This window comes from Trichosurus vulpecula, chromosome 2 (assembly GCF_011100635.1).
Source record: "Trichosurus vulpecula isolate mTriVul1 chromosome 2, mTriVul1.pri, whole genome shotgun sequence".
Lineage (NCBI taxonomy): Eukaryota > Metazoa > Chordata > Mammalia > Diprotodontia > Phalangeridae > Trichosurus > Trichosurus vulpecula.
In genome coordinates this window covers 85,275,434-85,300,738 of record NC_050574.1, presented here as the reverse complement: position 1 = coordinate 85,300,738, position 25,305 = coordinate 85,275,434, and the positions used below count along the sequence as shown (strand labels likewise).

The window sequence follows — 25,305 nt, the reverse complement described above, 5'->3', positions numbered from 1 at the left end:
AAGTATTTGGTCCATGGTGAAGGAGAATTAAGACAGAGTGCAGGGGATAGTGACTTGATGAAAACCAAAACAAGTGTGGAGTTGGGAAATTCAGAGGAGCTGCCTCTAATTACTCTCCCCATGACTCAATACTCTCCTTCTGACAGAGGGAAGAGTCAAAGATGCTTCCAAGGTTATAGTAAGAGGAATATAGAGCTACAGAATCCCAATAACTACACTATTTATAATATAACTTGCATATGCATAATGTACTGTTTTACAAAATCTCTTCTGCTACATGTGATATAATGAGTTTGTGTATGCCATAGGAGATTCCTGAATCTAGAGTCAGGAAAACCTGAATTAGAATTTTAACCCTGACATTTACTAGCTGTGTGATACTGGATGGGCAGCTAGGTGGTATGTCGGGTAAAATGCAGAGCTTGGCGTCAGGAGCACCTGAGTTCAAATTGAGCCTCAGATACTTAATAGCTGTGTGACCCTGAGGAAATCATTTAAACTTGTTTAACTCAGTTTCCTCATCTATAAAATGAGCTGGAGAAGGAAGTGGCAAACCATCAGTATCTCTGCCAAGAAAACCCCACATGGAGTCATGAAGAGGCAGAAACGACTGAAAAAATGATAAGCACAAAGTAACACTGTGTAAGTTGCTTCTTGAGCCTTGAGGTCTTCATCTGCAAAATAAGGGGAAGAGAAAGAAAAAGTGACAAGCATTTATATAGCACCTACTATGCACAAGGCACTATGCAAAGCTTAGAACAGTGATATCTACCTCAGGATTATTGAAAGGCTTAAGAGAAAATGTACTTACTTAAAGTGCTTTGGAAGTCTTAAAGTGATATGTAAACATCAGCTATTATTATCACTGGGTATTCACGAATGTGTTTTTGTCATAGCCAGGGAAGCAACGATACATTATCCTCATTCTACAAATGAGTATACAAATGATAAATGAGCTCTAGAAGCTAAGTGACTTGCCCAAGGTCACACAGCTGATGAGTGGCAACTGAGGAATTAATGGTGATGTTAACAAAGCATATGTAAAAAACATTATCTGCCAAGTATAGAGAGTAAAATGACGTTGGTGAGCAATTACCAACTACATCAGCTTACCTGGTCCTTTTCCACCTTGATCCCAAGTTCATAAACTCGACAACCAGGTGTATTTTAGGGAAATGAAAGGAACTACCTCACTGCAGCCCTAGCTAATTCCTTCCTCTCCACTGAGTCATTGGTATACTTTGACTCAGGCTACTAACTGAGAGGTATAATAAGTGTTACAATGAACTTTTGCTTAAGAGCTTAGTCAGCAATAGTCAATTTATTCATCCTTTGATTGAGTCTGTGAAATGTCTTTTGAACTAACGTGGGGACTAGTTAGTTTGGTTAGAGTAAACACACTGAGATGACTCTGATAATCTATGGTTTTGGCTAAAAGCTGACCCACAAATTAGTATTGAAATGGTAGCTTTTTGGCAAAGAATCTGTATGTAAAAAAGGCCACAGGTGCTATAAAAGTGCTTCAGGCTCATAAAAGGAAAAATAAATAGATTAAATTAAGCAAGTACTTACTGAGTGTCTAGGAACACAATGCCACTTGCAGAAGAAGCTTTCAATTAAAGTACTTTGATGCTCACATGACAATTGATCAATTAATCACGTGTCTAGCAACTTCATTCTGGAGAACAAAACAAAACAATGACAACAGTTCATCAAAACTAACCATACACCAACTAAGTCTGACAAAATATGTAATGTTGCACAACCATAGTTCCCTACCTCTGCAAAGAAGGGAAGGAGGTACATTTCATCATATGTACTCTATAATCAAACTTGATCTCTACAATTATACAATATTCAGTTTTATTGCTATCATTCTATTTATGTTGCTGTCATAATCGTGGTTTTATGTGTATATGCACATATATGTGTATGTATTCGATATATACATATATGTGTATATATCTATATATATGCATAAATATATGTATATTGTATATACGCATTTATTCTAGAGACAATAGGGGTTAAGCGATTTGCATAGGGTCACACAGCTAACAAGTGTCTGAGGCAAGAATTCAAACTCAGGTCCTCTTGACTCCAGGGTTGGTACTCTACCCCTTGCTTCACTTAGCTGCCCCATATTATATATATGTATGCATTGACACACGCATATGTGTGTTTGGCCTGGTTTTGTTTGCTTCTGTTAATATGAGTTCACACAAGTCGACCCATTTCTTTCTGAAGGCTTCAAATTCGTTGTTTCTTATGGTATTCTAATATTTCATTACCATTATATTCACCACTTGTTTAGCCATTCCTCAATCAGTGCATATCTACTTTATTTCCCCAAAGAGCACAGCTATGAATATTTTGGTGTATGTGTAACCTTACTCTTTTTCTGTTCTTGGAATATATGGTTTATCAGTGGGGTTTCTCAGTCAAAAGATATGCATATTTTAATCACCCCTTTTAAAGCATAGTTCTAAATCACTTTCCAGAATGGTAAGGAAAATGTAATATCCTATTACAGTTTATTGTATGCCTTTTTTTCTACAGTGTGATGTAGTGGTCAAAGTATGGGACTCAAAGTAAGGAAGAAATGGGTTCAAATTCTGCCACTTGCACTATCTGTGAAGTTATTCAGCAAGTAGCTTACACTTTCTGAGCTTCAGTTTCTGTATCTATAGAATGAGTGGGTGCCTAGATGACCTCTTCCGGCTCTAAATCTATGATTCTATAGTCCCCCCCCCAACATTGACTATTTCCATCATCTGTCCTCTTTGCTATTTTTTTAGGTGCGAGATAAAGTCATAGTGTCCCAATCCACTGAGGTGACAGACCCTACTTGCTATCCTCTGCTGGGTCAATGAGCATCTATTAAGCACCTACTATGTGCTAGGCTAGATTGCACATTGAAGAGAACACTGGGCCTGGAATCAGGAAGACAAAGTTCAAATCTGGCCTCAGATAATTGCTACCTATGCGACCGTAGGAAAATCACTTAACCTTGTTTACCTCACATCCCTTCTGTGTAAAATTAATTGGAGAAGGAAATAGCAAACCACTCTAGGAGCTTTGCCAAGGAAACCCCAAATGGAGTCATGAAGGGTAGGACTCGACTGAAATGACTGAACAACAAATGTACTAGGCACTGCTGGGGATGCAAAAGAAGCAAATGACAGTGCCTGATCTCAAGGGGCTCACAAAGAAGACATCTAGAGTAAGGGGTAGAAGGGTGGAGATTCCTAACAATTCTGGGGACCTCATTTTATGAAGGACAGTGAAAAGATTGAATATAACCAAAGGAGGATGACTACAATAGTGAAAGAGGCTGAGCTGATTCCGTACAATGATCAGTTGAAAGACCTAGGGAATTTTAGCTTTGAAAACAGAAGACTTAGGAAAGACATGATAGCTGTCTTAAGTATTTGGTGAGTTAAAATGTGAAGAAGCAATTATATTTGGTCTGCTAATGTCAGAGAGGTAGAATTAGGAGTAAAAAAGTAGAAGAGAGGAATATTTCAACTTCATGTTGTCAGGTAAAACAAAAACAAACAAAAAACCCAAAGCTCCCTAGGATCAGAGCTGTTCAGAGTAGAAGACCCATTAGGTTAACCTTTAGAGTGGTTTTTCATTCACATGCTTTATAATTACTTGTTTGATGTTTAGTAGAGAAGATTCCTGCTCAGGCATGAATTGGACTAAATGGCCTATGTCGTCCCTTCCATATTCAAAATGCTGTGACCTCTTTATTTGTCAGAGCCTCCAACATTTCCTGGGTGTAAGACAGAATCCCTGCATCCATGTTAAGGTATCTATGATAGGCAAGACAACAACATCTCAAAGCAGGTATAAGAAACAAAAACAGAATTAGCTTAAGAGTCATTAAAAAGACCTGATTGTAGGTCTATGATTGTGTCCAGGTTTGGTCCACAAGCAATTATGTAATGTTTAGAGCTTCCACTGTAGAAGTTACAGAATTTACTTGAGGGTACCAAGGTGTGGGAGTGGGTTGGAGGGGGCAGCATTTCCAGTGGTGAAATAGGCAGAGGACTGGATCTGATATCGGGTAGGCCTGGCTTCAAACTCTGCCTTAGACATTTACTTATCTGTACAACCCTGGGCAAATCACTTAACCACTCTCAGGGGTTGTTTCTTCCTCTGTAAAATGGGGGTAAAAATAATAACGTCTCAAAGGGTTGCTGAGAGGCTCAAATGAGCCAATATATGTAAAAGGTGAATTATAAACCTCAAAGCACCATATCAATGTTAGGTATTATTAGATACTATTATTCAGGCTTTTCTGGCTTTAATCTGGTCAGGTCACACTCTGGGACACCACCAGATTAGCATGTAAACAAACCATGAGTGGAAGTTAGTATTAATGCCAACACAACAAATTAATTTACAACTGCTTGAGAGTCCCTACACCGAGGCACAGTGTGTCAGTAGAGTAATTCAGGCCTGAGTATCTACAAGAAGATCCTTCAAGCTAAAGTGAGATGTGGGGCCCAAGGAACTTCCACAGTTTCTTCAGTCTTGAACTCTAGCCTGCCTCTGCAAAGAGGCATAGGATTTCCTGCAGAATAAAGCCAAACATCTGAGCCTGGAATTCAGGGCCCTCTACAGTGTAGCTCCAGTCTAACTGTATGCTTTTTTGTACATTATGTCCTCTCTGCTATTGAGAAACTGAACCACACTCCACTCCCTATAAACCTGTTCCATGTCCCACCTCTGCATCTTTGGTTATGGCATTGACAGGATAACAGAATTTCAGTTGGATGGGACTTCAGTGGCCACACTCCAAAAGAACTCTTGAAGATAATATATCTAATGAGTGGTCATACAGCTTCCAATGAGGGTGAATCCACAATATTCCAAAGTAGCCCATTTCACTTTTTGATATTTCTAATTATTAGCAAGTTGCTTTATCTATACATTTATTTATTTGTTTGTTTGTTTATTCATTTATTCATCTCTTCATTTATTTATCTATTTAGTTATTTGTTTATCTAGCTCTTTATCTATTTTTTATTTAAGAAAATTTCTTGACAACAGGCCTAAATTTGTCTTTTTCATTTCTGCTCATTTTTTCCAGTTTGTGCCCTTGGGGACCAAATGAAGCAAGTCTTACCTCTCTTCTACATGCCCAGATCTCCAATATTCAAAGATATCTATTATAATTGCTCTCCCCTCTCCTCACCAGTTTTTCTCCAAGATTAGCATCCCCAATTTATCTAACTGAAATAATTCACCTATAATATAATCTCAGCCTGTTTAAATTATAATAGAAGCTTATTTCAAATTCCACCTGCCTCATGAAATTGCCTCACATTCTCGTAACTGTAAATGATCCGAACTTCATAGAACTTTTTTTCGTTACTTTATTTTCTCTCTAATCCCCCATATTAGACTGCAAGCCCTCTAGGTTAGGGACTGCCTGTTACTGACCCTTATATCTCCCTCAGCCTCTAACACAAGGTCTTTCACTTTGGAGAAGTATAAAACCTATTCACATGATTCTCCTCACTATAACCTCAGCCTAAGTTTAGCAGCAAAGACGGGGTAAGAGAGCCTTGTTGACCAGTCCCCTTAGCAGGGTAATACTGAATCTCACCTAATTTAATCTGTGAAATCAAGAGTTTCAGAAAGTCAAAGTCCTGTTTCTTAATGGTCTTGAGAGCTCCTCTGTGGCTTCTAATAACACCTGTTTGGCAGTGATGGGGTTAATGCCAAGATCCCAGTGCCCCAGTGGTATCTTCCTGGGGGGTAGCAATGCCCAGGACACTGTGTAATGACTGCAGTGAAATTGCTGCTCTTCTGAGAGCTTCTGACCAACTGCCTTTTAGAGAAGGTAGAAGGGAATCTGTACCTTGGTCTGTGGTTTTCTGGTGAGGTAATGATGCTGTGTTTGCAGAGGAATATGAGAAAGCCATCTTTGAGATTTTATATCATTGTTGAGGTATTTGTGAGGCATAATTGTAGAGGGGGGAGAAGAAACCCAGGGATGCAGGGATCCCAAACCAAAGTTCCTAGGGTGAGGCCTCCTGGAATGAATTCACAGACCCAAGCATTCTTTAAGTGAAGGAGGCAAAGATTTGTTATGCTTTTTCAGTGGGCAAGAGTTCTTAGGGAACCTGCAACCATAGAGGGGTGCAGGGGGAATTTTCATAGAAGCTTCTAGGGGATTAAAGGGGGGGACATGCCAGTTAGGTGTTTGGGGGTGGGATTAGGGAGTGGTTGAGGAGTGTTCAGAGAGTGGTTAGTTCTTAAAGGAACATGCACATTTAGTATCTATTGCGCAGGGGTATTGCCCAGACTTCTCTAGGAAATAGCCCACAGAGGGGTTACTGGGGGTGTCTGTTTTTACTGTGAAACGTCACTAAGTTTACTGTTGGTCGGGGCTAAAGGGGAATATTTTCTCATCCAGTCTTTTGTTAGACAAATACTATGTCTAAGGTACATGTTAGAAAGGTCAGTGAATAGTAAATATGGTTATGCCTCAGTGTACAGTCAACTATCAGCATCTATAAATCAATCTATAAGTGGGAATAGCTGCTTACTGAGGAAAAAGCAGAGATAAGTTGAGTCAGGCTGTTCTTTAGCTAGAGAAAGACAACCTGAGAGAGAATATATTTGGAGAGCTAGATGTGTTTATGACAACTGGATGTGTTTTGGAATTGGGTTTCAGGCACAGGCACCCAAGCAGAGGCTGTTAGAATTTAGGGTCCAAGCACAAGCACGTCATCATAACTACAGGCTGCAGTAAAACCATAGGAAAAGGCTAAGAAGCAAATGGAAGCCAATAGACTTAGAGGAGAGTCACTCAAACTGGAATTACAGAAGAAAAGTTTCACCTTCTGATGCCTAAGTTACTTTATCTCTCTAATATTTGTGTCTATGATCAACCTGAAAGGCAGCATGGGCAGACTGGATAGAGACATGGATTTGGATTGAGACAGAACTGGTTTTAAATTCCATGCTGGACTGACATTATATCTACATGATCCTGTAAAAAATAACTTAATGTCTCCAAGGCCGCCTTTCCTCCAGTGTAAAAAGAGAATAGTATTATTTGACTTCTGTAACCACAGAGATGATTGAAAGGACTTTATAACTTCTAGTGTTAGAGTCTTTTAAATATTGGCAAATATATTAATAATAATCATTTAGAGTTGTTTAGCATTTAATAGTAATTAATAGTAAAGTAATTTAGCATTCATTATCTTTCATTTCCTCCTTACATCACTCCTATTAAAGAGTTAGGACAAGGATAATTTTCCTCATTTTATAGATGAGGAATCAGGGGACAACAGCTAGTAGCTAGTACCTAAAGACAACTTGGTAGAGTTTATGTTTCTTATCCTAGAATCCATGAACTTGGTTTGAAAAAACATTGGAAATTGTATTTCATTATAATTACTTTCTTTTGTAATCCTATGTATTTTATTTTGTGCCTTTAAAAACATTATTAAGAGTATGGGTTTATACTTTTCAGTGTATTTTCAGGGGAGAGAATGACAAAAATGCATAAGAGCTCCTGGTATGGGGGATAGAAAACTGGACTTGTAGTCCAAAGACTTGAATTTGAATCCTTCCTCAAACAGTAGCTGTATGATGCCAATCAAGTCACTTAACCTCTCTGATCCTCAGTTTACTCATATGTAAAATAAGGATGTGGGACTTAACGACTTGTCTGGTTCCTTTTAGTTGTAAATCTATGATCATCTATAAGGTAGCAGAGTAAATTCTAGTCTTTTGACTATGAAATTAGTACCCCTTATATCATGCCACACAGTTTCTTGAGTCACTTCAAACAGGGTGCACCTTGATTTTATTACTGCCCCAAACCTAGTGTTCATATTTGGCTACTTGTAGGATGTGATCCAAATGTCAAAACCCTCATCCTCTTTTTCTCTAAAACTTTCTGTCCTCTATAGAGAGCCAAGAGTAGCAATCCTCTTAATCACTTTAATCACTTGTTTAGAGTGCCAATAATAGGCTGTGTGAGGAATCTATATGTAAATCGGGGAATTCCAGGGGATACAGTACAGGCATAGCATCTATCATTCCAAGACTGGGAGATGAGTCTTGGGGATATTCTCAGTTCTAGAAGCTTGTACTTTCACTTCCAGTCCAGTCCCACCTTTGCTTGTTTACTTCCCTCTCCTGTTTAACTATTGTCCTCCTCAACTCCCCAAGTGTATCACCTCCTTTCCTGATGGTCATCTGGGCATGACCAAATTCTTCGGTGTAGAGATCTCCAATATTCCAAAATATTTATCCTCTCCTTCAGTCCTCCACATTGTTTCTTCTCTTCATAACTGCTCTGAACTCTGAACATATTACATGCTCATCCTATGCCTCCTCCCCTTCTTCCTTAAATAGTGATAATAACACATTGATATTGAATAAGATTTTTAAATGACCTTACTCTTAAATAAGTCAGGAAACATTATTATACTCATTTTACAGGAAAAAAAAGAAATTGAGGCTCAGAAAAGTAAGAGGGCCACCCTTTTCTTCTACTTTGGTGGTATTTTCTGTTATTTTCCTTTTCTCTAGAACTGACCCCTTTCCTTCTTTTATCCATTTTCTTCCATCTGCATATATGTTTCTGTCTCCTCCCCCCACTTCCAATGTGATCCCATAACCAATTCAAATTTTCACCACAAATGCTTTCACTTAGGTATTCTGAGCAATAGAGGCCATGGGGCGATAGTACCTTCAACCCACATTCTCTCCTCTTGAAAACTTTTCCTGTTATCATCCATTTTCTGCACTTTTCTTATGGCCATGGAATAGCCATCCCTTATCCTCCCTGAGGCTAACACTTCTACTAATCATGCCTTAGTTCTAATTCCCATTAAGAATGTTATTATCTTTACATTTTTTTCTCTTAGTTTCTCCAGTGTCTAGCATGGTGCTTAGCACTCACTAGGTGCATTTGCAGAGTACTGAAGGACAGAGCCAGTGTGCCAAGCACCAGAAAGCGTTCAAGCTCTTCTGTGAAGATGACCAGACACCACTCTGTGTGAGATGTTGCCAAAGCCCAGAGCACGGGGCTCACAAACTGTCTCCTGTGGGGGAGGCTGCTCACAAGTGCAGGAGGAAGCTGCAGCACGTTCAGAGCCACTTGGCGAAGCATTTCGAGGAAGCCGAGGAACTTCTTGATCAGGAGGAGAGACCTGCTGTCGACTGGCACTGGATGATCGCAGGAGAATATAACAAGCTGCACCACTTCCTGATGGAGGAAGAATCCCGCTGTCTTGGAAGGATCAAGGAAGAGGAAAGGGCAAGCCAGGACAGACTATCCCAGCATAGGCAAGCCCTCCAGGACCTCATGCTAGTTCTGCAGGATGCGGGCCACCAACCCAATTTGGATCTGCTACACGAAGCCAAGCAGTTGCTGGGAAGGAGTGAGTCAGTGCTGTCCCAAAGGGCCAAGGCTGTCAGCCCAGAGCTCAGAGAATACCCCATCCCTGGCATGATCGAGATGCTCAGACGATTCAGAGTGGACATCACAATGGATCCCGCAGCAGCCAACCCCTTTGTGACTGTTTCTGAGGATCTGAAGAGTGTGAAGGCTGGAGAAGGCTGGCAGGTGAAGACCAAGCACCCCGAGCTTGCCGTTGGCAATTACGTCTTGGCTGAGCAGGCTTTCAGCTCAGGCAGACAGTACTGGGAGGTGGATGTGACTCGACTACCTCAGTGGATACTGGGGATCTCTAACCCCTCTTTGAGGAGGAAAAGGAAGAGGAACACGGAACCCTGGGCCTCTGCATTCCTGCTTCGCTGTGTCAAGAAAGAAGAGGATTACTTTTTACAAACCTATCCCGGATCGTTGGACCATCGAGTCAAAGGCCCTGTGCCCAGGGTCGGGGTGTACCTGGAATATTCTTCGGGCACTCTGGCTTTTTACAACGTCCTGCAGCGCTCCCTCATTTATAGGTTCTACCCCATTCTCTTCACAGAGCCCGTCACACCCGTCTTTTTCCCTGGTCCCCCCCTTCCAGGAATGAAGGCTGGTCCTATGACTCTCTGTCCAGTCGACTCTCATCTTTGAGCTTGCTGCTGTTCATCTCTCTGAGCATTTCTGCAGGGAAGAATTCTCAGCCCGACACGAGGCTCCCCGGCGGGCGGGTGAGGGGGATGGGGCGGGCGGGTGGGTGGGGGCCTTCCATTTCCAGCGTTCCCTACAAGAAGATGCGCATCACCCCCTTCATAATGAGGAGAGCTTCTCTGCTCATCAACTGGAGATTGTCTTCCACAGTGGAAGTTGATTTGACATTTGCCCAGTCCTGTCTCCTTGGAATTTCGGGAAACCCGACGTTGAACTCTATTTGATACAAAATGAAATAAATTTTATCTTTTCCTCTGCGTATGCACAGTTTCGTTTGTGGTTTTTTTCTTTATAATTTCACTTCGTTCCTGTCCACCACTTTGTAACCCATTTAGGTTTTTTGGGAAGTTTGAGCGTTTCTATTTTTTTTTTTTTTGGTTTTTTCTTAGCGAAGGTGATGGAGTGGTTAGGCATTTGCTTCTTCTCACCATTTCATGGATGAAGAAATTGGGACAAACGGGGTTAAATGACTGGTTCAGGGTCACAGAACTACTAGGTAGCTGAAGCTAGATTTGAATTTCGACAGATATGACTTCCTGACGCCAGGCCACCGTGTTTTCACCGTTTCCCGAAATCTAGCTGCCCCTTTATGCCCATCAGAAATAAAATGAATTTCAGAGGGATCACAGCTTTAGCTGGCAAGTATTCTCCATGCCCTGTGATTAACTTCCTCAACTCCCTGAGAATATTGATATCCCTAATTGGGAATGCCCGATGCATAAAGCGCCTGCACGGTATGGCTAATTTAAGGGCGCTCTTGGTCACTTCCAGGCAGAGAGGGCAAATCTGGGTAGAACGTTCCAGTCCAAATTTCAGAAAGAAAGCCTCCCTTTCATCACCAGTCATTTGGATGAAGATTCTCTTCTCTTTTCACTCATCTCCACGATGCCTCTTTCGTCTTGGAACGAAGGCATAGTAGGAAAGAGACATGAGTCCTGCTACAGAGCGTCCTGCTCCCTTGGCATTTGGGTTCCAGCAGCAATGCCATGGGTGAGAACTTCGAAAGGGTGGGAGACGAGCCAACCCCCCTTTCCCGTGTGCAGAATCTCAGGGTCTCCGGTTGGGGCTCCTTGGAAACACGGAGTTGCCTGATAGAGATGTTGCTTTGCTGCTGCTTCCGTTGCTGCTGCTGCTGCTGCTGCTTCTGTTGCTGCTGCTGCTGCTGCTGCTTCTGTTGCTGCTGCTGCTGCTGCTGCTGCTGCTGCTTCTGCTGACTCTGAGGGTGAAGAGAAAGAGAAAGCCTGAGGATTATGAACGACTTCCAAGCCACAAGAGAGAACAGAGTAGCAAGGATGAGGTCTCCCAGCTTTACCTTCTGTTTGCACCTCTAAGAACTTCTCGGATCCCTTAGCAATAGAAACAACTCATGCAAGCAGGCTCAGTGGATCTAGGCCCTCCAGATTGCCCTGAGATTGTAAGCTAAGGTTTTTGCCTTTAGCTTCTGGGGGATCCGAGAAGTTGGGGGATGTCGTCAGGGTCACGGAGGCAAAGCCTTGATCCCTTCTTCAGGATCTCTCGGCCAACACTCTAACTTCCATGCGATATTGCCAGTCCTCACAGATGAAGTGGACCGGGCGTGGCTGCAGCCAGAAGGAGCCAGGTCCAAACCCTCTCCTGGGCCACTTTTGGGTGTGTTAGCTCGGGGGAGTTACCTCACATATCATTTCCTCAGAGAATTCTTAGAGATCCTAAGTCCCAGAGGAGGTGCCCATTACTCTGTGTAGAGAAACTGCGGAAAGTCCTGGCCTTGAGTTGCCTGCATCATAATCCTAGCTAGCATTTGCATAGTGATTGAAAGTTTGAGCCAGTTAGCAGGGAGGCAGATGTGGAGGTCACTGCCATAGCAAAGAGTCCTGAGAACCCCAATGCGGGTGGCTGCTTTGCTCCTGCAGGGGAGAATGGACAGCCACTTCTTGCATTTGCTGTCCGGGGGATGGCCTTCATGTGTGGGTGGGACTGGATGGCTAGAGAGGTCCCTTGCTAATCTCCAGATCTGTGACTCTCAGTAAGTGGATGGCAAGGGAAGGATGAAAAGGATGCTTGAGAAGACTGGGGAACCCAGTGGGGGAGAAAGGGCAAAGGAGCGCAAAGGACCTGCCGATAGACTCTTCCGTCCACAGAGCGTCTGTGCACCAATGAGATTGGAAAATCCATTGCGCTCAACCTCCATGCTTTCGTTACATTCCTCCTAAGAGCATCCTCGGCTTGGTGAAACCTGTGGATCCAAAGGAGTCAATCAGAGGGGTCGACTCTGGGACTTCAGGGCTGCCGCCACCGGCAAGGCTTAACAGGGTTGTAGGCTACAGGAGTTGACTCCCCCTCTGGGAGGCCCTAAAGGGGAGGGACTACCTGCTATAAAAGGAGACCATCCTGCCCCTCAGGAGCACTGCCTTGAGTGGAGCTGAAGTCTCTTCATCTCAACCTCTGCAGCAAAGAAGCCCCTGGAGAGAGGAGAATGGCTGCGTTTTCGGAAACGCTGCAGGAGTTTCAGAGGGAAATCACCTGTAGCATCTGTAGGAGCTACTTCTCTGAGCCAGTCACCACCTGGTGTGGCCACAGCTTTTGCAGAGCCTGTCTCTCCCGGAGCTGGACACTTGGAACTGCGGCTTTCTCTTGCCCCGAATGCAGGCAAGTGTCCCCAGTCCAAGAATTCCCAAGAGTCAATGGGATCCTAGCGCAGCTGACCGACGTGGGCAAAGAGCTCTGCTCCCTGCATTTGCAGAGTACTGAAGGACAGAGCCAGTGTGCCAAGCACCAGAAAGCGTTCAAGCTCTTCTGTGAAGATGACCAGACACCACTCTGTGTGAGATGTTGCCAAAGCCCAGAGCACGGGGCTCACAAACTGTCTCCTGTGGGGGAGGCTGCTCACAAGTGCAGGAGGAAGCTGCAGCACGTTCAGAGCCACTTGGCGAAGCATTTCGAGGAAGCCGAGGAACTTCTTGATCAGGAGGAGAGACCTGCTGTCGACTGGCACTGGATGATCGCAGGAGAATATAACAAGCTGCACCACTTCCTGATGGAGGAAGAATCCCGCTGTCTTGGAAGGATCAAGGAAGAGGAAAGGGCAAGCCAGGACAGACTATCCCAGCATAGGCAAGCCCTCCAGGACCTCATGCTAGTTCTGCAGGATGCGGGCCACCAACCCAATTTGGATCTGCTACACGAAGCCAAGCAGTTGCTGGGAAGGAGTGAGTCAGTGCTGTCCCAAAGGGCCAAGGCTGTCAGCCCAGAGCTCAGAGAATACCCCATCCCTGGCATGATCGAGATGCTCAGACGATTCAGAGTGGACATCACAATGGATCCCGCAGCAGCCAACCCCTTTGTGACTGTTTCTGAGGATCTGAAGAGTGTGAAGGCTGGAGAAGGCTGGCAGGTGAAGACCAAGCACCCCGAGCTTGCCGTTGGCAATTACGTCTTGGCTGAGCAGGCTTTCAGCTCAGGCAGACAGTACTGGGAGGTGGATGTGACTCGACTACCTCAGTGGATACTGGGGATCTCTAACCCCTCTTTGAGGAGGAAAAGGAAGAGGAACACGGAACCCTGGGCCTCTGCATTCCTGCTTCGCTGTGTCAAGAAAGAAGAGGATTACTTTTTACAAACCTATCCCGGATCGTTGGACCATCGAGTCAAAGGCCCTGTGCCCAGGGTCGGGGTGTACCTGGAATATTCTTCGGGCACTCTGGCTTTTTACAACGTCCTGCAGCGCTCCCTCATTTATAGGTTCTACCCCATTCTCTTCACAGAGCCCGTCACACCCGTCTTTTTCCCTGGTCCCCCCCTTCCAGGAATGAAGGCTGGTCCTATGACTCTCTGTCCAGTCGACTCTCATCTTTGAGCTTGCTGCTGTTCATCTCTCTGAGCATTTCTGCAGGGAAGAATTCTCAGCCCGACACGAGGCTCCCCGGCGGGCGGGTGAGGGGGATGGGGCGGGCGGGTGGGTGGGGGCCTTCCATTTCCAGCGTTCCCTACAAGAAGATGCGCATCACCCCCTTCATAATGAGGAGAGCTTCTCTGCTCATCAACTGGAGATTGTCTTCCACAGTGGAAGTTGATTTGACATTTGCCCAGTCCTGTCTCCTTGGAATTTCGGGAAACCCGACGTTGAACTCTATCTGATACAAAATGAAATAAATTTTATCTTTTCCTCTGCGTATGCACAGTTTCGTTTGTGGTTTTTTTCTTTATAATTTCACTTCGTTCCTGTCCACCACTTTGTAACCCATTTAGGTTCTTTGGGAAGTTTGAGCGTTTCTATTTTTTTTTTTTTTGGTTTTTTCTTAGCAAAGGTGATGGAGTGGTTAGGCATTTCCTTCTTCTCACCATTTCATGGATGAAGAAATTGGGACAAACAGGGTTAAATGACTGGTTCAGGGTCACAGAACTACTAGGTAGCTGAAGCTAGATTTGAATTTCGACAGATATGACTTCCTGACGCCAGGCCACCGTGTTTTCACCGTTTCCCGAAATCTAGCTGCCCCTTTATGCCCATCAGAAATAAAATGAATTTCAGAGGGATCACAGCTTTAGCTGGCAAGTATTCTCCATGCCCTGTGATTAACTTCCTCAACTCCCTGAGAATATTGATATCCCTAATTGGGAATGCCCGATGCATAAAGCGCCTGCACGGTATGGCTAATTTAAGGGCGCTCTTGGTCACTTCCAGGCAGAGAGGGCAAATCTGGGTAGAACGTTCCAGTCCAAATTTCAGAAAGAAAGCCTCCCTTTCATCACCAGTCATTTGGATGAAGATTCTCTTCTCTTTTCACTCATCTCCACGATGCCTCTTTCGTCTTGGAACGAAGGCATAGTAGGAAAGAGACATGAGTCCTGCTACAGAGCGTCCTGCTCCCTTGGCATTTGGGTTCCAGCAGCAATGCCATGGGTGAGAACTTCGAAAGGGTGGGAGACGAGCCAACCCCCCTTTCCCGTGTGCAGAATCTCAGGGTCTCCGGTTGGGGCTCCTTGGAAACACGGAGTTGCCTGATAGAGATGTTGCTTTGCTGCTGCTTCCGTTGCTGCTGCTGCTGCTGCTGCTTCTGTTGCTGCTGCTGCTGCTGCTGCTGCTGCTGCTGCTGCTGCTGCTGCTGCTGCTGCTTCTGCTGACTCTGAGGGTGAAGAGAAAGAGAAAGCCTGAGGATTATGAACGACTTCCAAGCCACAAGAGAGAACAGAGTAGCAAGGATGAGGTCTCCCAGCTTTACCTTCTGTTTGCACCTCTAAGAACTTCTCGGATCCCTTAGCAATAGAAACAACTCATGCAAGCAGGCTCAGTGGATCTAGGCCCTCCAGATTGCCCTGAGATTGTAAGCTAAGGTTTTTGCCTTTAGCTTCTGGGGGATCCGAGAAGTTGGGGGATGTCGTCAGGGTCACGGAGGCAAAGCCTTGATCCCTTCTTCAGGATCTCTCGGCCAACACTCTAACTTCCATGCGATATTGCCAGTCCTCACAGATGAAGTGGACCGGGCGTGGCTGCAGCCAGAAGGAGCCAGGTCCAAACCCTCTCCTGGGCCACTTTTGGGTGTGTTAGCTCGGGGGAGTTACCTCACATATCATTTCCTCAGAGAATTCTTAGAGATCCTAAGTCCCAGAGGAGGTGCCCATTACTCTGTGTAGAGAAACTGCGGAAAGTCCTGGCCTTGAGTTGCCTGCATCATAATCCTAGCTAGCATTTGCATAGTGATTGAAAGTTTGAGCCAGTTAGCAGGGAGGCAGATGTGGAGGTCACTGCCATAGCAAAGAGTCCTGAGAACCCCAATGCGGGTGGCTGCTTTGCTCCTGCAGGGGAGAATGGACAGCCACTTCTTGCATTTGCTGTCCGGGGGATGGCCTTCATGTGTGGGTGGGACTGGATGGCTAGAGAGGTCCCTTGCTAATCTCCAAATCTGTGACTCTCAGTAAGTGGATGGCAAGGGAAGGATGAAAAGGATGCTTGAGAAGACTGGGGAACCCAGTGGGGGAGAAAGGGCAAAGGAGCGCAAAGGACCTGCCGATAGACTCTTCCGTCCACAGAGCGTCTGTGCACCAATGAGATTGGAAAATCCATTGCGCTCAACCTCCATGCTTTCGTTACATTCCTCCTAAGAGCATCCTCGGCTTGGTGAAACCTGTGAATCCAAAGGAGTCAATCAGAGGGGTCGACTCTGGGACTTCAGGGCTGCCGCCACCGGCAAGGCTTAACAGGGTTGTAGGCTACAGGAGTTGACTCCCCCTCTGGGAGGCCCTAAAGGGGAGGGACTACCTGCTATAAAAGGAGACCATCCTGCCCCTCAGGAGCACTGCCTTGAGTGGAGCTGAAGTCTCTTCATCTCAACCTCTGCAGCAAAGAAGCCCCTGGAGAGAGGAGAATGGCTGCGTTTTCGGAAACGCTGCAGGAGTTTCAGAGGGAAATCACCTGTAGCATCTGTAGGAGCTACTTCTCTGAGCCAGTCACCACCTGGTGTGGCCACAGCTTTTGCAGAGCCTGTCTCTCCCGGAGCTGGACACTTGGAACTGCGGCTTTCTCTTGCCCCGAATGCAGGCAAGTGTCCCCAGTCCAAGAATTCCCAAGAGTCAATGGGATCCTAGCGCAGCTGACCGACGTGGGCAAAGAGCTCTGCTCCCTGCATTTGCAGAGTACTGAAGGACAGAGCCAGTGTGCCAAGCACCAGAAAGCGTTCAAGCTCTTCTGTGAAGATGACCAGACACCACTCTGTGTGAGATGTTGCCAAAGCCCAGAGCACGGGGCTCACAAACTGTCTCCTGTGGGGGAGGCTGCTCACAAGTGCAGGAGGAAGCTGCAGCACGTTCAGAGCCACTTGGCGAAGCATTTCGAGGAAGCCGAGGAACTTCTTGATCAGGAGGAGAGACCTGCTGTCGACTGGCACTGGATGATCGCAGGAGAATATAACAAGCTGCACCACTTCCTGATGGAGGAAGAATCCCGCTGTCTTGGAAGGATCAAGGAAGAGGAAAGGGCAAGCCAGGACAGACTATCCCAGCATAGGCAAGCCCTCCAGGACCTCATGCTAGTTCTGCAGGATGCGGGCCACCAACCCAATTTGGATCTGCTACACGAAGCCAAGCAGTTGCTGGGAAGGAGTGAGTCAGTGCTGTCCCAAAGGGCCAAGGCTGTCAGCCCAGAGCTCAGAGAATACCCCATCCCTGGCATGATCGAGATGCTCAGACGATTCAGAGTGGACATCACAATGGATCCCGCAGCAGCCAACCCCTTTGTGACTGTTTCTGAGGATCTGAAGAGTGTGAAGGCTGGAGAAGGCTGGCAGGTGAAGACCAAGCACCCCGAGCTTGCCGTTGGCAATTACGTCTTGGCTGAGCAGGCTTTCAGCTCAGGCAGACAGTACTGGGAGGTGGATGTGACTCGACTACCTCAGTGGATACTGGGGATCTCTAACCCCTCTTTGAGGAGGAAAAGGAAGAGGAACACGGAACCCTGGGCCTCTGCATTCCTGCTTCGCTGTGTCAAGAAAGAAGAGGATTACTTTTTACAAACCTATCCCGGATCGTTGGACCATCGAGTCAAAGGCCCTGTGCCCAGGGTCGGGGTGTACCTGGAATATTCTTCGGGCACTCTGGCTTTTTACAACGTCCTGCAGCGCTCCCTCATTTATAGGTTCTACCCCATTCTCTTCACAGAGCCCGTCACACCCGTCTTTTTCCCTGGTCCCCCCCTTCCAGGAATGAAGGCTGGTCCTATGACTCTCTGTCCAGTCGACTCTCATCTTTGAGCTTGCTGCTGTTCATCTCTCTGAGCATTTCTGCAGGGAAGAATTCTCAGCCCGACACGAGGCTCCCCGGCGGGCGGGTGAGGGGGATGGGGCGGGCGGGTGGGTGGGGGCCTTCCATTTCCAGCGTTCCCTACAAGAAGATGCGCATCACCCCCTTCATAATGAGGAGAGCTTCTCTGCTCATCAACTGGAGATTGTCTTCCACAGTGGAAGTTGATTTGACATTTGCCCAGTCCTGTCTCCTTGGAATTTCGGGAAACCCGACGTTGAACTCTATTTGATACAAAATGAAATAAATTTTATCTTTTCCTCTGCGTATGCACAGTTTCGTTTGTGGTTTTTTTCTTTATAATTTCACTTCGTTCCTGTCCACCACTTTGTAACCCATTTAGGTTCTTTGGGAAGTTTGAGCGTTTCTATTTTTTTTTTTTTGGTTTTTTCTTAGCAAAGGTGATGGAGTGGTTAGGCATTTCCTTCTTCTCACCATTTCATGGATGAAGAAATTGGGACAAACGGGGTTAAATGACTGGTTCAGGGTCACAGAACTACTAGGTAGCTGAAGCTAGATTTGAATTTCGACAGATATGACTTCCTGACGCCAGGCCACCGTGTTTTCACCGTTTCCCGAAATCTAGCTGCCCCTTTATGCCCATCAGAAATAAAATGAATTTCAGAGGGATCACAGCTTTAGCTGGCAAGTATTCTCCATGCCCTGTGATTAACTTCCTCAACTCCCTGAGAATATTGATATCCCTAATTGGGAATGCCCGATGCATAAAGCGCCTGCACGGTATGGCTAATTTAAGGGCGCTCTTGGTCACTTCCAGGCAGAGAGGGCAAATCTGGGTAGAACGTTCCAGTCCAAATTTCAGAAAGAAAGCCTCCCTTTCATCACCAGTCATTTGGATGAAGATTCTCTTCTCTTTTCACTCATCTCCACGATGCCTCTTTCGTCTTGGAAAGAAGGCATAGTAGGAAAGAGACATGAGTCCTGCTACAGAGCGTCCTGCTCCCTTGGCATTTGGGTTCCAGCAGCAATGCCATGGGTGAGAACTTCGAAAGGGTGGGAGACGAGCCAACCCCCCTTTCCCGTGTGCAGAATCTCAGGGTCTCCGGTTGGGGCTCCTTGGAAACACGGAGTTGCCTGATAGAGATGTTGCTTTGCTGCTGCTTCCGTTGCTGGTGCTGCTGCTGCTGCTTCTGTTGCTGAGAAGCCTGAGGCTTGATTGCAGCCATAGAAAGTACTTCCACCCTGGGCCTGTTCATGTTAGGGCATTTTGCTCACCCAGTGCTGTCCCAGACCAGCACGTTGCCTGGATTTCTCTGCTGCTCCTGGTTAGTTTGTTCTGGTGCCCTTGGGTATGCCCGGCACTCCTGCCCCTCTCTGTCTACTAATAGCTTCTAACTCTCTCAAACCTGCTCAGATTCACTTTTTTAGATGTATCTGAGAGAATTTGTGAGAGAGCTCCAGTAGTTCCTTCTTTTCACCCACATCTTTTTCAAGTAAAAGGATTTGCTTGGCAAATGGAGAGGATGTCTGTATACAAAGACTCAGTGATCGGTAAAACTTCCTAATTAGAACTTTTCAAAAGTGGAATGGAATATTCAAGAAGGTAGTGAGTTTCCAATCACTTGAGGTGTTTAAGCATGTATGACTACTTTTCAAATATATTGCAGAGATTATTACTTCGGTACCATGTGGCTTCTGGGAGCCCTTCCCCTTCACTGAGATTTGTGGACACTACTTAAGAGTGAAGGCACAAAATGATGCTCAATTACATTGGTAGTTCTCATTTCCATCATCTATGATCACTAGGGATTATCCTTACCAATTGTTAAAGTGTTTACAAAGTTTTTAAAATCAAGAGCCAGGTATTCTTTTTCTCTATTCCTGCTTGTGGTACATTTGGCCATACATGAAAATAAAAAGGTGCATTTTTTTTGACAATTTAGTCTTTTTACTGTTAACTTGACTCTTTTTTTTTGGAGTGCAATATAGTAAGATTGGACTTTGAAAATTTTAGATAAATAAAGTTCAATGTAAATATTTAGAAAATATCCCCCTGTTCATCCTTATATAAACTAAAACCTCAAAACCTGTTATTTTCAATCCAATAAGAAGTAGATAACCATACTTATTTCCCTAGTAACATGCAACCTATATAAAAAAGAAGAGCTTGTATTTCTATGGTACTTTCGAGTTTACAAAGCACTTATCTCATAACAAACCCATAAAATAGGCACTGTTAGTATCCTGATTTTAAAGATAAGATAGTTGGGGCCCTGTGAGAGGAAGAGACATAAAAACATCATGGTTGTACAGTGGAACATCACCCTCATTAATCACCAAAGAAAAATAAGTTAGCTTTAAGAATGAACCTCCTAAAGCCTAGGATTCTTAAATACTGGAAGGGCACATTGAGTTGGGCTTGAGAATTCTCTTTCCTCGAGGTAAATGTTTACAGAGACAGATTTCTGTCCATGTGGATTGGAAGAAAGGAGATGTGTTTTTAAATTAAAGAAAGAAGCTACGTCGCATCATAGTAAGTAGAGCACAGGTCCTGGAATCATGAAGACTCATCTTTTTGAGTTCAAATCTATCCTCAGAGACATACTAGTTGTGGGATCCTGGGCAAGTCACTTAGCCTTCTTTCTCTCAGTTTGTTCATCTGTAAAATGAAATGGAGAAGAAATGGCAAATCACTCCAATATCTTTTCCAATAAAACCCCAAATGAGGTCACGAAGAGTCAGAAATGACTATAACAATCAAACTTAGCTTGTTTAGTACTTGGCCTAAAAACCCATAATCAGATATAGATTTAGAGCTGGAACAAAAGAAAACAAAATGAACAAATATTCCATTCAGAACCTTTATTTTATGTAGGAAGAAACTAAAAGCCAGAGAAGTCAAGGGAATGTTCCAAGGTAATACTAATTTATGGCTTAGTCCAGAGGTCCTCACTGCAATCAATGAGTTAATCAGGAATTACTTGATTTGGACTAGATTTGTAACTAGAGAACTGGGGTTCAAGCATGGGCCCTGACATGTAACATCTGTGTGATCATAGACAAATCACTTAACCTCTCTAGGACTCAGTTCTATGAAGTGAATATGTTGGAAGACATGATTTGAGAGACTCTTCCCAGCTCAAAATGATGACCTTTTGAGGTCAGTGAACATCTGCTGTGGGTCTCTTTCTGTTTTGAGGTACCATAGCTAATACAAATTTGATATGACATAGTTCAATGGGTACTGGATTTGGAGTCACAAGGCACGGATTCAAAAACTGCCTTGTCCATTTACTACCTGTGGGCCTTGGGTAAATCATTTCACTTCTCTGCCCTTCACTTTCTTCATTCATAAAATGAGAAGATTGGATTGTATGACCTTTATGATCTCTTCAAATGTGCAGTCTATGATTGTTCCTGTGATTGTTTTCTCCCCTCAAGAAACTTATAATCACTAATACCTTGAACTCACTGCATTTATTTTATTAAAATAAAAACAACATAACTATCCCTTTTCACATCTTCATCTCTATGTATCCTCTTCTGCCAAAAAAAAAAAAACAGAAAAAAAAGAGAAAACAACTGCTCAGGTTGGCCTTTGGATTTACAATTAGGGTTCAGTTTTTTTTTTTCCATTCAGTGTCCTCCTTTCTTAACCAATTTTACCCCATGACTTAGCAATGTGGTGTACCAGACTTGAACGGAATCATCAGATCTCAAGGAAGATAAGTTCTTGTAAGTGAACCAGGGGCTGATAAACAAGCAGCCCAGCTGGATTCAATAGCATTTATCATGAGGAAGAGGGGAAGGCCACTTTTCTTTCTTTTAGTGAAAACAATACCTATCCTATCATTAGTCTTTAAATGACACTGGCCATGTCTGTCCTAAGGTAACCTTGGATGGATTGGGAGCATGGTCTGGCATCTCTTCTTTCTTCCACTTATCCAACCACACTCTTCCTATATCTTGACTCAGACATGACTGGACCACTCCAGTGAGCAACCCTAGTAACATAGCCCGGAAAGTGAAACAATCATTGCCTCCACTTGAAGCAGATGACCATGGGTATTCTGGTAGGAAACTTCTTAAAGGAGGTTTAGGCATTATATACTTTTCAAACAAAGTCTTTTCAATGGTACAATGCTTTCAGAATTTGTGAAAATAGCTACCATGATGATGTCCTGGGATTTTCTCCTAAAATATTGGACAAACACAAAACCATGGAAAGCTTTTGTTATGCCTGTGACAAACCACATCACTGAAAATTCTCCAGTTTGTGTTTAACTTGAGTCTAATTAATGTTGACTATGGGTTGATTTGGTTGTTTTTTTTGGCTTGGAATTTCAGTCTTTTTGACTTTAAAGACCAGATATCAGAGTGTGAAGTGTTGTAGCCGATTAGCGGCTTCTGATAAAACTGGATCTGTACTTTCTAAATCATTGTGTCTTAGGCTATCACTGTTCATGTTCTTTTTCTGAAAAAGTCTGTGGTTCATACATGGTCAATGTGTTGACTTGTTTCCCTTGGCTACATTTTATCTTAAAAGGGTGAGCTTCTCTTAGTGACAGAGATAGTTAGTAGGTAGTGATAGAGATGGAAAAGTAAAAAAAAAGAAGAAGTGAAAAGCATCAATGAAGCATCAACAAACACAAAAGAGAGTAAAAGGAAATTAAGAAAGGGGACTTTAGAGAAGCAGGGGAGTTTTCTTACTACTATGTTATAATTAACATCCACTTAAAAATAAGGGCATAACAGAAGTTCATTTTTGTATACAATGGTCTTTTTATTTTTGTGTATCAAAATGTTATATTTGATAAAAAAGAAAATTTAATTAAAAAATAAAAGCCTTTGGTCAAACTATTTGTGTGACCACCATATTTTTCTTGGTAGAGGTCATGGTTCCTTGAAGTATCAACATGTGCTGAACTCAGAATTCCTACCTTTGGCTTGAAGGATAGCCTGGGAGTACCTCTCTACTATGGAAGCAGTTGAAACTATATGCTCCCCAAAAATTAAGTTATGCAACAGCTGGTGAAAAGTGAAGGTATTATTAGGTGTGTGTACCTCTTCTTTTGCAAATTTCCTTTTTTGTGAGTCACCTAGAAATACTTTTATTCAAACTTTATTTCCCTAGCACACTTCCCACAATAGTAATCTCAAACATTTCTTTCTCCCCACTTAATAGTATTTTATTTTTTCCGATTACATGTAAAGATAGTTTTCAACATTCACATTTATATGATTTTGAGTTCCAAGTTTTTTCCCCCTCCTCTGTCCCCAGGATGGCAAGCAATCTGATATAGGTTATACATGTACAATCATAGTAAACATATTTCCACATTAACATTAAAAACATTTCACATTAAAACCAATTTCTTATAGAGAATAATTAATTCATAACATTATTTTAAGAGCACTTTTCTCTACACTCATGGATCATGTGTAGCCATCTCCTACATCTCTCAGTCATTCATAACTGGGGCTTCTCTAACTTGGTTGATGCTGTAACAATAAGCTCCCCTCTCCACCTTGTGGCAGCTACCTGAATGTCTAAGCATAGTGCTTAGAAAACCACAAGTGAACGAGTTAAGAGAATGTGATTTGAAAATTCTACTTTTATTTTGGTATCTGAGAAATCAGAGGGGATGGTACAAGTCAGGGAATCTAACATCCTCAGTTTAGTCATGGAAGAAAATGAGGCCAAGGAGGTCCTATAGATAACAAGTAGTAAACTCAGATTCCTACACCTGAAGTCCAGAGCTCAGGTACCTGTGTGAGTGACTGCAGGCAAGACAACTAATCTCTCATTGTCCCTAGGTAACTCTTAAATCTGTTAAGTTGCAGATCAGGTACAAATATGTTGTTGATAGGAGACATTTCCTCACTGAAGTTCCACATGCAAATGAAATCAAAGGGTTGATTAAAAAAAATTGTAATTCACCATATTCTTTTGTATGGAAATCATGCCTTGTCATTTCTCTTCTATTACACTAGAGATTCCCTAAAGTAGGGGCCATGTCTCTCCCACCGGAATAGAGAGTGCTGCCTTTTTCTCCCCTCTCCTTTCACTCTCCTCTACCCTCCCCTCTTCCTCTCCTCTCCCATGCCTACCCTTCCCTCTATCCTTTATCCTTCCTCCCATCCAGTGGTGGAGAAGGCTGAGGAGGCCACGGACCTGCTGAGGTGGACATCACGGGGCTGTGCCAAGACATGTTCTCCAAAATGGCCACAGATCTGACAGGTGAGCTGACAGCCACCTATGAAGACTATAAGCTTCTGGAAAAGATGAACAATCTGGCTAGCTTGAAATGAAAATGAAATGAAAGATGTTGCAGTAAACTTAAGTAGAAACATAAAGGATTTAAACCAGGAATATGCAGCACTTCATCCTTATGTGGATGATATCACTGTAACAGAGGAAAAAGTAGCAGGTCTTGAACAGGCAGCCTATGAGTTGGAAGCATATTAAAAGAAACCAGGATCAAAGTTGAAGAAGTTAGAGGTGTTGAAAGAACTCTTTAGCACAAAAACATTAACTACACATGTTTCATTAAAGCTGAAATGTGGGGGATTGAATTTATTCAACTTTTACCTTTAATTCTGTAAAAGGAATTGGTACTGCTGACCCAAGAAGAATCCAGTCCCCAGCTTTGGTTGAATGTATACCTTAGGTCGTCCTTTGATGTTTTCCCAAAACTGCACCCCCTGGAACTTCATCTTATTGTGTGCCCTGGACCAAGGCTCAGAAATCAGGATTAACCCAGTCCAGAGCAAGCAAAGATGAGAGACTCTGTCTCACGGTCTCCTCCCTCCTCCCCTTCTTCTAGGTCTCCACCTTTGACTCTTGTTCTGAATGCACCCTCCCAATCCCCTCCATAACCTCTTCTTGAATTTAAACAATAAATGCTGATTTATGAAAAAAAAGAATAGAGAGCTGGATCTCTTAAATAAATTCAGGAATTCTTCAAGAAAGAATGTGATGAAATTTATGTTAAACCAAGGAATTATGTCTCCTAAATCAGATTAATGTCTGCAGAAAGGGGTCCATGTCACCTCCACAAATAGGAAGCTTCCAGAAGAGAGGGACTGCTATATATGTTCTCTCACATATGGGAATGGTGGTGATCATCCCCACCTTGCAAAAGGAAACATTGCCTTCTGCATTGTCTACCACCATTGTCCAATCCCAGCTTCAACCTGCTGGGGCTCACTGGTCTTGCCCAACCCTCATTCAGGGCCCATTAGACTGGAAGAAGTGGAGGATCTTCTAACATATCTGCTTGGTCTTGATAGTATAGACAATGGGGTTGAGCATAGTTGGCATGAGAAAATGCAAGTGGGGGGCGGAGCCAATATGGCAGCTGGAAAGCAGGGACCTGGCTAAAGCTCTCCCCAAGGACCCGCCAAACACCTGTAAAAATGGCTCTGAACAAATTTTATAACTG

The 25,305-nt window shown here is 43.8% G+C and overlaps 3 protein-coding genes across 3 annotated transcripts; all 3 read left to right on the top strand.

The window, feature by feature from the left end:
• Positions 1-1,075: 1,075 nt before the first annotated feature.
• Positions 1,076-10,069, top strand: LOC118836574 (E3 ubiquitin-protein ligase TRIM21-like). Its single transcript, XM_036743821.1, has 2 exons — positions 1,076-1,084; positions 8,957-10,069. The coding sequence occupies exons 1-2, from the start codon at positions 1,076-1,078 to the stop codon at positions 10,067-10,069; spliced, it is 1,122 nt and encodes a 373-aa protein (XP_036599716.1).
• A 2,512-nt stretch (positions 10,070-12,581) lies between these two features.
• LOC118836573 (E3 ubiquitin-protein ligase TRIM11-like) lies at positions 12,582-13,961 on the top strand. The gene has a single exon (XM_036743820.1). The coding sequence runs from the start codon at positions 12,582-12,584 to the stop codon at positions 13,959-13,961; it is 1,380 nt and encodes a 459-aa protein (XP_036599715.1).
• A 2,509-nt stretch (positions 13,962-16,470) lies between these two features.
• LOC118836572 (E3 ubiquitin-protein ligase TRIM11-like) lies at positions 16,471-17,850 on the top strand. Its single transcript, XM_036743818.1, has one exon. It carries the CDS (start codon positions 16,471-16,473, stop codon positions 17,848-17,850), a length of 1,380 nt encoding a protein of 459 aa, XP_036599713.1.
• Positions 17,851-25,305: the final 7,455 nt, after the last annotated feature.